Source organism: Anomaloglossus baeobatrachus, chromosome 3 (assembly GCF_048569485.1).
Source record: "Anomaloglossus baeobatrachus isolate aAnoBae1 chromosome 3, aAnoBae1.hap1, whole genome shotgun sequence".
NCBI classification, from domain to species: Eukaryota; Metazoa; Chordata; class Amphibia; order Anura; family Aromobatidae; genus Anomaloglossus; species Anomaloglossus baeobatrachus.
Window position 1 is genome coordinate 43,486,660 of NC_134355.1, and position 14,487 is coordinate 43,501,146.

A 14,487-nucleotide genomic window follows, 5' to 3' on the forward strand; every position below is an offset into this window, starting at 1 on the left:
CAGGAAAGAAGTGACATGTCACTTCTTATAACGCGCGCTTCGGGCAGCAGCCGAAGCGCTGAGCTCCAATACGCCACATGCGCACGGCTCCTGCATAATCTTCAGATTATGCAGGGGACGCAGGACGCATGCAGTTACGCTGCGGTGCAGATAGATGCATGTAAATACGCAACGTGCGCACATAGGCAAACACATTCTGCTCACCTTACCTTCTGTTCCATCGCCGGCCTCCCGGTTCTTGTAGTTCGCCGGTACAGGATGTGTATCGGATAACCGTCGCAACGAGGGAGGAACTTCTGCTGTCAGCCGCTAGTCAAAGGCAGGAGCCGCTTGCCTCGGATTGGTCAGCTCGCTGCCTTTGAGTAGCGGCTGACAGCGGAAGTTCCTCCCTTGTTGCGATGGTTACCCGATACACATCCTGTACCAGCGAACTACAAGAACCATGAGGCCGGCGATGGAACGGAAGGTAAGGTGAGCAGAATGTGTGTGTGTGTGTGTGTGTGTGTGTGTTTGTGTGGAATGCAAGAGCGGGTCAGAGCGCGGTGGAACCGGAAGTGTGTGCGGTGAGTATTTTGCTCGTACAGCAAAGCTATCTCGTAAACTGAGTTACAAATTTACAGCAAGCTTTGCTCGTTAAGCAAGGTTCCACTGTCTATGCAAGTAACCATCATTACATATACGTCACTATGGTTAATGTTACTTTGGGGGTATAATCTGCTGAAAGGTTCCTGTTAATTATTGAGGGGCCAAGGTGGGTCTATAACATATACATTTCCTTACAGGGGTAATGAGCAATTAGAAAAATCAGCCTTGCTACTAAACATCATGGTGGCTCCACCTGGGGTACAGTCCATGGTTGGCTGGCGTCAGAAAGCGGTCGCCCCTTCACAATGACATAAGCAAAAGATGCTGGTTACACATGATCTCACTTACCAGGAACACTCTTTAATCCGGCTACATTAAACATATAGATATTATCGTCAGTACAACTAGCGAAAAGGTTGGTGCCGGTGGAATCCAAAATCAGGCTGGAGTAACCTATTAAAAAAAGTAAGGAAAATGAACTTAGATTCTATGTGCATCTTTACACAGATTTTATGCGCTGTTCATTGGATTCATAAAATGTAAAGATAAGAAACGACCACAGAAATGTATAATAAAGACTATCATTTTACTGCGTTAGCGTGTCTAATTGATTTGGGGGTAGAAAAAAAAAAAGTTACAAATCCATAACAGAATCTGCTCCTCATTTTCTCCCTTTTCTTAGGGTTAGAGATCACAGCAGGCAGGGTTGCACATAGATCTTCACTTTGATGCAGTAGATGAAAGCATGTACAGTCTCAGGGAGGGCAGAGGAAAAACTGGTAAGGGCTGCTTTTCACTTGCGAGTTTCTCGCAGTAGAGCAATGCGAGAAAAACTCGCATTGGAATCAGACACATGTTAGTGAATGATTCAGCTCTCATCTGCGATTTTTTTCTCAGTCCAAATCGGACTGAAAAAAAAAAAAAAAAAAAAAAAAAAAAAAAAAAATCGCAGCATGCTGCTTTTTTGCAAGTTTCTCGCACCATTTGTCCCAATGATTCCCTATGGAAGTGGATTAAAAGTAGCATCACACACGCGCACCACCGTTCACATTTGCGAGTGTGGCAGTAACTTCGCTCATTAAATATTCAACAGATGAATGTGACATCACATTCCCATAGGTTAATTAAATGACACGTGTATTAGCTTTTATCTAATTAAGATGTTGCATGAAACTAGCATCGCAAACGCGAAACACACGCGAGCAAAAAGCATCGCACTTGCGTTGCACTCGCACCTAAGGTGAACTAAAATCAGCCGAGTATTTTTCAGCCCAGTTGGACCGATTTTACTCGCATAGATGTGTTTCCAGCCTAATAGTGAGGATATAAGTGCAAAATATACAGTATGCATAATATAGGAGCTAATGAACACAATGGATACACAGAGCTTAGAGCTAGCCTATGTTACTGGGAGGGACATTCTTACAAGAGAAAAAGCTCAAACTTGGATTAGTGTGCAAACTACATAAACAGGCTGGGAAAATTAATGGTGGAATGAAAATTAAGGGGAAAAAAATGTGGGGGTGTTCTTAATTACATGTAGTTCTTCCAATCACACAATTTATTAATGTAAAGGATTCACATACCAAGCTTCCGAGAGCTGCTCCCGGGATACGGAAGAGATTTTGCAGGGATGGGATCCTGCCGATAAGTAGTATAATTCTTCCTTAAGTCCCACATTTTTATGAAACTGTCGAGAGGAAACAAAGAACGACTGAAGCAGAAGGAAGAGGTTGTATGTCAAATACTCTGAATTCGCATTAGGGATGAGGCTTACCCATCGACTGCTCCGGCTGATATTATCGTGTGCTCGTCCTGGAACACCACCACTGTCACGCTCTGCGCGGAGTCCTGTAGTTGAAGAAAGAAAAGTTTAAAACTGGATTAAGAACATAAACCTGGATGCAAAAAAACTAGTGCAAATAAATTTTTGTTATGCCATAGACCTTGTATCAGTCTGTGGCTCTCCAGGTGCTGTGAAATACGTAATTACTTACCGGTAATGTGTTTTTTTCTGAACCCATGATGGCACCACGATGTAAGGGTGCCGTCATGGGTGCTGGAAAAGAAGGGAATTTTGTTACTTACCGTAAATTCCTTTTCTTCTAGCTCCTATTGGGAGACCCAGACGATTGGGTGTATAGCTACTGCCTCCGGAGGCCACACAAAGCATTACACTAAAAAGTGTAAGGCCCCTCCCCTTCTGGCTATACACCCCCAGTGGGATCACTGGCTCACCAGTTTTAGTGCAAAAGCAAGAAGGAGGAAAGCCAATAACTGGTTTAAACAAATTCACTCCGAAGTAACATCGGAGAACTGAAAACCATTCAACATGAACAACATGTGGACCCGAAAAACCAACCCAAAAATCCCGAAGGACAACAGGGCGGGTGCTGGGTCTCCCAATAGGAGCTAGAAGAAAAGGAATTTACGGTAAGTAACAAAATTCCCTTCTTCTTCGGCGCTCCATTGGGAGACCCAGACGATTGGGACGTCCAAAAGCTGTCCCTGGGTGGGTAAAGAAATACCTCATGTTAGAGCTGCAAAAACAGCCCTCCCCTACGGGGAGGCAACTGCCGCCTGCAGGACTCTTCTACCTAGGCTGGCGTCCGCCGAAGCATAGGTATGCACCTGATAATGTTTGGTGAAAATGTGCAGACTCGACCAGGTAACTGCCTGGCACACCTGTTGAGCCGTAGCCTGGTGTCGTAATGCCCAGGACGCACCCACGGCTCTGGTAGAATGGGCCTTCAGCCCTGATGGAACCGGAAGCCCAGCAGAACGGTAGGCTTCAAGAATTGGTTCCTTGATCCATCGAGCCAGGGTGGCTTTGGAAGCCTGCGACCCTTTGCGCTGACCAGCGACAAGTATAAAGAGTGCATCCGAGCGGCGCAGGGGCGCCGTGCGGGAAAAGTAGATTCTGAGCGCTCTCATCAGATTCAACAAATGCCAAGTCCAATTCATATCGATGAACTGGATGAGGACAAAAGGAAGGTAAGGAGATATCCTGACTGAGATGAAAGGGGGATACCACCTTAGGGAGAAACCCCGGAATCAGGCGCAGCACCACCTTGTCTTGGTGAAACACCAGGAAAGGAACTTTGGATGACCGCGCTGCTAGCTCGGACGCTCTCTGAAGAGACGTGACCGTTACCCAAAAGGCCACTTTCTGTGACAGTCGAGAAAGTGAAAAAACATCCCTCAGAGGCCCCAAGAGCGGCTCCTGGAGAGCAATTAGTACCCTGTGCAGATCCCATGGGTCTAACGGCCTCTTGTACGGAGGGACAATGCGACCAACCCCCTGCAGGAACGTGCGTACCTGAGGAAGTCGTACTATGCGATTCTGAAAGAATATAGACAGCGCTGGGACTCGTCCGTTAAGGGAGCCGAGCGACAAACCTTTTCCCAAACCAGATTGCAGGAAGGAAGGAAAAGTAGGCAATGCAAATGTCCAGGGAGATACTCCCTGAGCAGAGCGCTAAGAGAAGAATATCTTCCACGTCTTGTGGTAGATCTTGGCAGACGTCAGCTTCCTAGCCCGTCTCATGGTGGCAATGACGACTTGAGACAATCCTGAAGACGCTAAGATCTCGGACTCGATGGCCACACAGTCAGGATCAGGGCCGTAGAATTCAGTGGAAAAAACGGCCCTTGGGACAGTAAGTCTGGCCGGTCTGAGGGTGCCCACGGTTGGCCGTCCGTGAGATGCCACAGATCCGGGAACCACGACCTCCTCGGCCAGTCTGGGACGACGAGGATGGCGCGGCGGCAAGCGGATCTAAGCTTGCGTCGCACTCTGGGCAACAGTGCCAGAGGTAGAACACTGTGAACTGCGGATATGGTGGATGCTCTGTCCCCCACCCACATCAGAATCCGCCGGATTGCCTGGTAGGCTTGGCGATGCGTGTTCCGCCTTGGTGGGCGATGTCTGCCATCGCTGTGGGATTGTCCGACTGAATTCGGATCTGTTTTCCTTCCAGCCGCTGCTGGAAGGCTTGCAGGGCAAGATACACTGCCCAGATTTCCAGAACATTGATCTGAAGGATGGACTCCTTGACCGTCTGAGAAGGGAAACGTTCCTGTCTAGGGACGTCGACTCCCCAACCCATTGTCAAAACATGTCCCATTGAAGTGGACGCAGATGAAACTGCGCGAAAGTGACTGCCTCTGCATGAGACGTCTTAAGGGGTGTGACTGGCCTTGAAGGAGAGACTGCACCCCCGTCTGTAGTGAACGCTGCTTGTCCAGCGGAAGCTTCACTATCGCTGAGAGAGTGTGAAACTCCATGCCCAGATATGTCGGCGATTGGGTCGGTGCCCGATGTAACCCTGAAAAGTTGATGATTCACCCGAAACTCTGGAGAGTCTCCAGCGCCACGTTCAGGCTGCGTTGGCATGCCTCTTGAGAGGGTGCCTTGACAAGTGGATCGTCCCAGTAAGGATCACAGAGTGACCCTGAGAGTGCAGGACTGCTCCCACTGCTGCCCTGAACTTGGTGAAAACCCGTAGGGCTGTTGCCAGACCGAAGGACAAGGCTACTCACTGAAGATGCTCGTCTTCAATAACGAAAACGTAGCAAACGCTGGTGCTCTGGAGCAATCGGCACGTGGAGATAAGCATCCTGATGACTATTGATGCTGGGAAATCTCCTTGCGACATTGAGGCAATGACGGAGCGGAGGGTTACATCCGGAACCGCCTGGCCTTCACGTGTTTGGTGAGCAGTGTTAGGTCCAGAACGGAACGGAACGAGCCACCCCTTTTTTGGCACCCCAATCAGGTTGGAGGAAAAAACCGTGTCTTGTTCCTGAAGAGGAACAGGGATTACCACTTCTTCTGCCTGCAGAAGAGCATCGGCTCGGTGGGTGGAGGGGGGGGGAAGTGCTGAAGAATCGTGTCGGAGGACGAGAACAGAGCTCTATCCTGTACACGTGAGACAAAATGTCTGTCACCCACCGGTCTGTGACCTGTGGCAGTAAATGTCCCCAAGCGAGAGATTCTGCCACCAACCGCGGATGCGGAGAGAGAGAGCTGACAGTCATGAGGAGACCGCCTTGGTAGCGGTTCCTCCTGCTGCCTTCCTTGGGCGTGATTGAGCCCGGCCGGAATCTGAGCCCCTCTGAGCCTTTTGAGCCCTTTTGGACGAGGACAATTGGGACCTGCCCGAGCCTGGGAAGGACCAACCTCGACTGTCCCTCCAGGACAGCATTACTAGGGTAAGTCGCCCATGCAGACATTGTGAGGTTAAGGACACCACCTACGGCACAGATGTACATGTGCTCAGGACCAGCTGCGCAAGCCCAGCCCAGGTTAGAGTGCCCATACGGCTGCGAATGCCGGAGCAACCGACACGCTGATAGCTTCACAGACAGATTTCAACCAGAGGTCCATCTGTCTGTCAATGGCATCTTTAAGTGAAGTCCCATCTTCACTGCAACTATGGATCTAGCCGCAAGCCTGGAGATTGGGGGATCCACCTTTGGACCCTGGGTCTAGCGCTTTACCACGTCAGGTGAAAGGGATAACGTGTATCCTTAAAACGTTTGGAGAAAACGCTTATCTGGTAAGCGTGGTGTTTCTGAACTGCTTCTCTGAAGTCAGCGCCAGAAAAAAACGCAATATACGCATGAGTACTGAAAAAGGATCTCTCCTGCTGTGAAGCTGACCCCTCCCCTGGGGGAGCTGAGGGAGAAATATCCAACATTCCATTGATGGACGCTATAAGATCCGTCACTATGGCGTCACCATCCGGTGTATCCGGATTGAGAGCGGTGTCAGGACCAAAGCCCTGATCAGCTACGTCTGCCTCATCATACAGAGAGTCCTCCTGCTGGGGCCTTGACCAGTGATGAAGCCGAGCGCCGCACCCAGCGAGCTAGCTAAGGCTGTCTGGGACTGTCGTCCGTGTCAGAGCCTTCACCCTGGAATGCCTGGGACCCCCCCGGAGCACTGATTACGTTCCAAATGAGGGTGGCCAGGGAGCATTAATCAAGATTGCCCATGGCCTGTCTGGACTGCAAAGTCTCTATCCCATGACAATCCATCAGCCGAAACTGCAACTCCGTCCCTGTCCCTGGACAGGGTTCACGGATGGTTCCTTTGGCCACCTCTAGTAGAGACCCCGGCTGACCAAGTGCTACAGGGGAGCTTGCACACAATGGGGGTCAGTGGAACCTGCCGGTGGAACAGTATCACATGCAGGAAAAACAGCATAGGAAGCCTTGTTGCTTTTTTGCTGCTGTATTCAATCCATCTATGCAATGTATAGCATACAAGCATAAACACTTCAGCACATGCAATACAAGCAGCATAGAAAGCCTGTGCCTTGGCACCCTTGCTTTTTTGCTGCTGTTGTCCAGCCATCTAGGAGAATATTGCCAAGAGTAGCGACCGTACAGTGCAATGTATAACATACAAGCATAAGTACAAATGACACTGCAGCACATGCAATACAAGCAGCCTAGAAAACCTGTGCCTTAGCACCCTTGCTTTTCTGCTGCTGTTATCTCGCCATCTAGGAGGGCATATAGCCAAAGATAGCGACCTACAGTGCAGAGTATAGTATACAAGCATCAAATACAAATGGACACTGCGGTATTTAGTGGGGTCAGCACTTCAGGTGCTGCTTACCGCCCGCTTATAACGCGGGTATGTGGTCGCCAGAGCCCTGTGTTGGTTGCCCAGAGCATGTCTCCGTTCCCCAGCTCGGACTGCGTGCAGGAATGGCTGCCGGCGTCCTTCTCCAGCTCGTGTGACGAGGGGCGGGCCGTGGGCGTGCCCCAGACAAGAGCGGGAAACTGGCGTCCCACTGTGTCCAGTGAAGGGGGCTGGAGAATGCAAAGCAGACTCCAGCCCTCTGTGCTGACTGTCTGTACAGCGTCCCGCCTCTCCCCTGACTGGCAGGGCTGGAGGCGGGAACGAAACGAAAACTAGGCCGCAAAGCCGGGGACTCGAGTAATTAGCGCGGCCGTCCATGTGCACGGCCAGCGCGGAAGTCCCCGGCGCACCACAAGTCCCAGCCGCGCCACAATGTAAAAAACACCCAGCAGCGGCCGGCGCGGCAGTTCCCAATACATAAATCCACTCAGCTAAGCTGCAGTGAATATAGCACGAGCGCACCGCGCTGTTACCCCCGGCGCACTAACACTCCCAGCAATGCTGGTGTGTGTGTGCGCGCTTGCCCGGGGACACAGAGTACCTTAATGTAGCAGGGCCTGTCCCTGACGATACTCAGCTCCATATCCAACAGGTTCTCTGGGTCTGTGGATGGAGCCCGGTCTCAGTGCCTGGAGACCTGTAAGATCCCACTTCACCAGAGCCCTCAGGGGGATGGGGAAGGAAAGCAGCATGTGGGCTCCAGCCTCCGTACCCGCAATGGGTACCTCAACCTTACAAACCACAAGTGGGGTGAGAAGGGAGCATGCTGGGGGCCCCATATGGGCCCACTTTTCTTCCAACCGACATAGTCAGCAGCTGCTGCTGACTAAAAACAGTGGAGCTATGCGTGGATGTCTGACCTCCTTCGCACAAAGCAGAAAAACTGGTGAGCCAGTGATCCCACTGGGGGTGTATAGCCAGAAGGGGAGGGGCCTTACACTTTTTAGTGTAATGCTTTGTGTGGCCTCCGGAGGCAGTAGCTATACACCCAATCGTCTGGGTCTCCCAATGGAGCGCCGAAGAAATCTTAATTACTCACCGGTAATGGTATTTTCAATAGCCCATGACAGCACCACCTGAGAGATAGGTTCCGCCCACATCAGGACAGGAAACCCACTGATAAGAAGACAGCACCTCTCCTCCACATCAGTAGGTTTTCAGAGCCAGAGAGGACCAACAAAACACAACAAACAGATTAATCATACCACCACCCAAGGAAAAACACCAATAACTAACACTCCCCGAAGGGTGCCCACAACCAGTGAATAGGGGGGTGGGGGGGGAGAACTAAAGGTGCTGTCATGGGCTATTGAAAATCCCATTACCGGTGAGTAATTAAGATTTTTCCCTGCCGCCCATGACAGCACCACCTGAGAGATTCATAGAGACCACCACCTTAGGGAGGGACCACCGCCTGTAAGACCCATCTCCCAAAGGAAAGGTCAGTTGTGGAGGATAAGTCCAGCCTATAGTGTCGAAAGAAAAAGTACCAGGAGACGACCAAGTAGCCGCCCGACAGATCTGGTCAATAGAGGCATCCGCCCTCTCTGCCCAAGACGTAGACACTGCTCTAGTGGAGTGCGCCCGTATGCCCTGAGGAGGAGTGGAGTCCTTAGCCGAGTATGCCAAACCGATGGCATCCCTGACCCATCTGGCCAAGGTAGCCTTAGAAGCCCCATGCCCCTGGATTGCCCCTGAAATGTGACAAACAGGACCTGAGACTTCCTCCATTCCCTAGTCCTATCTAGGTATGTGATTAAGGGCCTCCGGACATCCAACGTGTGCAACCTAGCCTCCTTCTCGTTATGAGGGGGGGGGGTCACAGAAGGAAGGGAGCACGATTTCTTGGGACCGATGAAAGGGTTTAGAAACCTTGGGCAAGTAGAAGGGATCAGTCCGCAACACTACCTTATCATCCAGAATCCGGGTATAAGGGTGAACAACGGACAAGGCTTGGAGATCCCCCACCCGCCTGGCCGAGGTGAGTGCGACGAGGAGAAAAACCTTAAGTGACAGCAGTTTGAGAGGGACCTCCCCTAAGGGTTCAAACAGTGGCCCCGTGAGGGCATCCAACACTAAATTGAGGTCCCATGGGGGAACCCTGGGAGCCTGAACAGGAACAGACCTGGACTTAGATTTAATAAACCTGCAAATCCACTCATTCTGTGCCAGACTACAATTAAACAGTGCCCCTAAGGCTGATACCTGTACCTTGAGTGTACTGGTGGAGAGCCCCAATTCCAACCCCCTCTGGAGGAATTCTAGTATAGCAGAGATAGGAGTGGGGTCCTCCGCCCGAGCCCCGGACTGAAGGAGAAAACGCTTCCAGACCCTCCCGTAAATGGCCGTGGTGACCGCTTTTCTACTGTGAAGACGAGTGTCTATCAAGCCAGATGAAAAACCCGTCGAGCAAGCAGCCGCCGCTCAAACGGCAGGCCGTCAAATAGAGAGCCGGGTCGGGGGGGGGGGGGATGGACTGGGCCCTGGGAAAGGAGATGAGGGGCATCCAGGAGAACCCAAGGATCCACCAGAGACAGTGTCCGCAGCCAGTAAAACCATGCCAGCTTCGACCAGAAGGGGGCGATGAGAATAACCTCCGCTCTGTCGTCCCGGATTTTCCGGAGAACCGAAGGCAACAGGATCAGAGGAGGAAACGCGTACAGGAGGCCGTGAGACCAAGACATCTGAAACGCATCGAGGGCAACAGGATCGTCTCGGCGGTTGAGAGAGCAGAACCTGTCCACTTTCCGATTCGCCTTGGTAGCGAACAGGTCTAGAACAGGGACACCCCATAGAAGCGTGATCTTGCGAAAGACCTCCGGGTCTATGGACCACTCCCGCTGACTGAGACAGTGCCGGCTGAGGAAGTCGGCCTCCTCGTTGTCCGTCCCCTTGATATGAAGAGCTGTTAAGGAGGAGAGATGTTCGGCCAGCTGGAAGATGCGCATAGTCAGAGTCACAAGAGAACGGGATTGCTTCACTCCAGCGTGCTGCACAGCAGGGACAAGCCTTCCAGCGGCCGCCGTGAGTGCGCACATCTACCAGGACAGGAAACCAAACTGATGTGGAGGAGAGGTGCCACCTTTTTATCAGTGGGTTTCCTGTCCTGATGTGGGCGGAACCTCTCTCTCAGGTGGTGCTGTCAGGGGCGGCAGGGAAAAATACGTACTTACCAGTAAGGTGTTTTTTTCTGAACCCATGACGGCACCCTTACATCATGGTGCAGACATGGGTGCTGGAAAAACTACAACTTCCCACACCCCCGAAATATGTCACTCAGGCTGTTTTATCACGTGTCACCCAGTTTCCTGATTGTGAGCTCCATTAGAAACACCAACATGTTCTGGTTCCCTTACAAAGAACACATGACCATATGCATGTAGAGGTTCGGGTGAGCTGCATTCAGTGTCGGCCTGGCTACTGGAGAAGCCGCCAGTAATACCAGGCCTGGCTGCGGTTACCTGGATTGAACTCCGGAGCTGTCACCTGAGCTCCGGAGTGCAGCCCCGGCCTGACCACAGTTATGAACTGAACCACAATCGCTGGGAAATCAGTCGGTGCTCGCGGTTCAGTCCTGCAAACCCCAAGTTCAGGCTAGGCTGCACTCCGGAGCTCAGGTGATGTGCAGGTAACCGCAGCCAGGCCTGGTATTACTGGCTGTTTCTCCGGTAGCCAGTCAGACTCTTAAGACTATTAAAACACCTTCTCCATTTGGGAAGCTGTATGTCCCCTGGTGCACCTGTGGAATGTAGTGCACAAACGCAACGAGCACCAACTCCAACACCTTTTGTATAGAGAATGTTTACAGCCATCTCACTCAGGGTATCATGAGCGCTAGTCCTACCAAGGACAGCAGCCGCCATTTCTCTTCATGTACTTCCCTTTGTCGATTGCAATCTGACAGTTTTGCACTCACTTGTTCCAGTCTTCCCATTTGGAAAGCACATTACATTTCAAGCTACTGTTCAGGCAGCATGAAGGTTGTCTTTTTTGATTCATTAGTTCTCAATCTACTAACGACGTGTAATCGGGTTCTTACCACAGATGGGGCGAGACCTCTGGCCGTCGGCTTTCGCTTTTTCATTTTCAGTGGCGTTTGTTTATTAGGTGCGTTGTGAGCCCCACTAATCTGTTTCACTTGTCTATAGAAGCCATCTGGGGGGGGGGAAAAAAAAAAAGTGAAAATCTTTCAAGTGACTAAAATGGAGCACAATCCAGCCAGTTGGACCAAGCAGCACTGAAGACTATACAAAAACTAGACGTAGCAAAGGTCATCACTAGTAATGGGCGAATAGTAACATAATTTTCGGATTACTAACGAATCCCAAGCAGTATTCCGGTATTCGTCACCAATATTGAACCTAATGCAAGTCAACGGGCATTTTTCGCGCTGTGACGAATACCGGAATAGTACTCGTAAGCAATATTTGAACACGAATAGTTACTATTCGCCCATCTCTCGCTCTCACCTACATTTTGGATCGGTGCGGTTGAGTTAACCTGCATGTGACCTCTTTAAGCCAGAGCTTGAATTCTGTAAAGAGCAACGCTCTCTAAGGAGGCATGAGATCAGAGATATACAGTATATCGCTGAATGATTGCAGTAGGCGTCATCCAATATGAAATCCCATCTTCAGTGCAATTTAAGCCCCCTGAATATGAAAACTTAAAACTATCTATACAGAGTGATAAGTAACTGTAGGAAGAGTCTTGGTTGATCACATTAAAACAAATTATAGGGATGGTATGCCTATAAAGTTATAGAAAGAGAGGAAAATAAGTCCTGCACCACCGCAAATTACCTGCAGTATCGTCTGCGGTACCGCCTGTGCCTGTGTCAGGGTGGAGAGCCTGGAAAGTCCATTAATCCAAAAGCGGGGTGCTCGTCAGAACAAAATCCATGGATGGAGGGTGAGAGTAAAGAGAGACCGCACTCTTGTCCACTGTGAAGGATTTCTTTTACATTCTTTTACATTTTTACAAATTGGGCTTCCACAGGTCCACAACATGGATGTGGACCTGTGGAAGCCCAATTTGTGGGCGAAACGGCCGTCGTCCATTTCGGAGGAGCCAGCTCACAGTGTGTCTCCGGCTTTCCACCTTGCACGTGTTTGAATAAAAGAAATCCTTCACAGCGAACAAGAGTGCGGTCTCTCTTTACTCTCACCCTCCATCCATGCCTATAAAGTTAGTATAAGGCTTCATGCCGACAATCCGTGTGCAGTACAAGCACAGTGGATAGGCTTTCTAGAAACCCCATGCCCACTGTGCATGTACTGCCTGCAGCAAAAACTGACCTGTGGTGCGGCTTTCCAGATCGCAGCATGTCAATTCTTTGCTGCGGAGTCACAAGCGTTCTCCATAGGGAGAACAAGCAAGAAACCACAGTGCCCTGATCGTGAGCACGAGCAGCTACGGTCCCACAGGTCAGGTCTATCGATCCCGCAGGTCAGAACCTGCCACGTCCAGGACGCAACGGGTCCTTATGGGCACGTAGTATAAGGGAGAAGCTAAAACTAAGCAATACAACTCACCAAATCTTAGTACAGTAGCCACGTCAAGTCCATGGCTGCAAGAATCTTACCTGACGGCATCCCTGACACCACTACAAATGAATAAACCTGGCGCAACCCAAATGACATTGTGCCGGACACCTACTCAGACACTGATTATACCAGGAAATGATTAGGTATCAGGTCTCGCGACCACTGCCTACTAACGTGGCCGCCACACAAGGATTCGCCAAATCATTTATCAACTAATCTTTCTAACACCTCATGTCCATTTGAAGGGAGTCTGATTATGGGTAATGCTTTTGTCAAAAAAAGCTTCACAAGAAAGAACAAGTATAATTCTTACCTTTCTTATTGCATCGAATATCCCAGACCATAATGTTGCCATCTCGTCCTCCAGTGCTGAATACGGCTGGGAAAAGGAAAAAAAAAAACAAAAAAACAACAAAGCAGTTAATGCAGTCCCAATGGCATAACTTTGTAAAGTACGATGTTCCCACTGGTCAGCATTACCACACATGCTAACAATTAGGCTAGGTTCACACAGGGTGGTTTTTGCTCATGTTTTTTTCTGCAGCAACACCTCAGGTTTTGCCAGGAAATAACCTGTGATTTTAAACTTACTCATTGATTTGTATGGGTAAAAAAAAAAAAAAAACAAAAAAAAAAAAAAAAAAAACAACCCGTGGCAAAAACGCTGAAAGTGTCAAGGGAGGAATTTGCGTTGAAGACTGCTAATGGAGTCCTCATTTCGGATATCCAGAGACGATTCCATATTAGCTGTGTATCGGTGCCAATTGATAGATAGATAGATAGATAGATAGATATAATGTATATAAGACAAAGAACACAGACATGCTCTCTTTTCAGCCAGCATCACCAACTGAACTAGTTTAATAAGATAGATCCAATTATACCGTAAGCATGAATAACCTTGAAGCTAACAAGGAGTGCTTTCACTCCCCGATTTCTCACATTACACTCCTGCCCTCCCGTACATTCCTTCTATGTGAACATTACTGATAACACTTCTTAGAGCTTCACATTCTGGCTTCATCTTTGGTTAACTCCTTCATGATTATACAACTTTAAATTATACTATAGGTCTGTGCAATGGCTACATAGACAGACAGATAATTTTGCATCTAAATCTACATTTTGATTATTTACAGTCAGGGCCAGAAATATTTGGACAGTGACACAAGTTTTGTTATTTTAGCTGTTTACAAAAACATGTTCAGAAATACAATTATATATATATAATATGGGCTGAAAGTGCACACTCCCAGCTGCAATATGAGAGTTTTCACATCCAAATCGGAGAAAGGGTTTAGGAATCATAGCTCTGTAATGCATTGCCTCCTCTTTTTCAAGGGACCAAAAGTAATTGGACAAGGGACTCTAAGGGCTGCAATTAACTCTGAAGGCGTCTCCCTCGTTAACCTGTAATCAATGAAGTAGTTAAAAGGTCTGGGGTTGATTACAGGTATGTGGTTTTGCATTTGGAAGCTGTTGCTGTGACCAGACAACATGCGGTCTAAGGAACTCTCAATTGAGGTGAAGCAGAACATCCTGAGGCTGAAAAAAAAGAAAAAATCCATCAGAGAGATAGCAGACATGCTTGGAGTAGCAAAATCAACAGTCGGGTACATTCTGAGAAAAAAGGAATTGACTGGTGAGCTTGGGAACTCAAAAAGGCTTGGGCGTCCACGGATGACAACAGTGGTGGATGAT

At 49.4% G+C, this 14,487-nt stretch overlaps 1 protein-coding gene across 1 annotated transcript in view; it reads right to left on the reverse strand.

Annotated features, from left to right (window-relative positions):
* DTL (denticleless E3 ubiquitin protein ligase adapter) overlaps window positions 1-14,487 on the reverse strand; it is a 68,266-nt gene that overhangs the window by 35,396 nt on the left and 18,383 nt on the right. The window contains exons 6-10 of the mRNA XM_075337992.1: window positions 13,100-13,165; window positions 11,280-11,395; window positions 2,363-2,436; window positions 2,172-2,275; window positions 934-1,038 (exon numbers count right to left, since the gene is read on the reverse strand). Coding sequence (XP_075194107.1) covers window positions 934-1,038; window positions 2,172-2,275; window positions 2,363-2,436; window positions 11,280-11,395; window positions 13,100-13,165 — 465 coding nt within the window. The remainder of the gene's footprint in view (window positions 1-933; window positions 1,039-2,171; window positions 2,276-2,362; window positions 2,437-11,279; window positions 11,396-13,099; window positions 13,166-14,487) is intronic.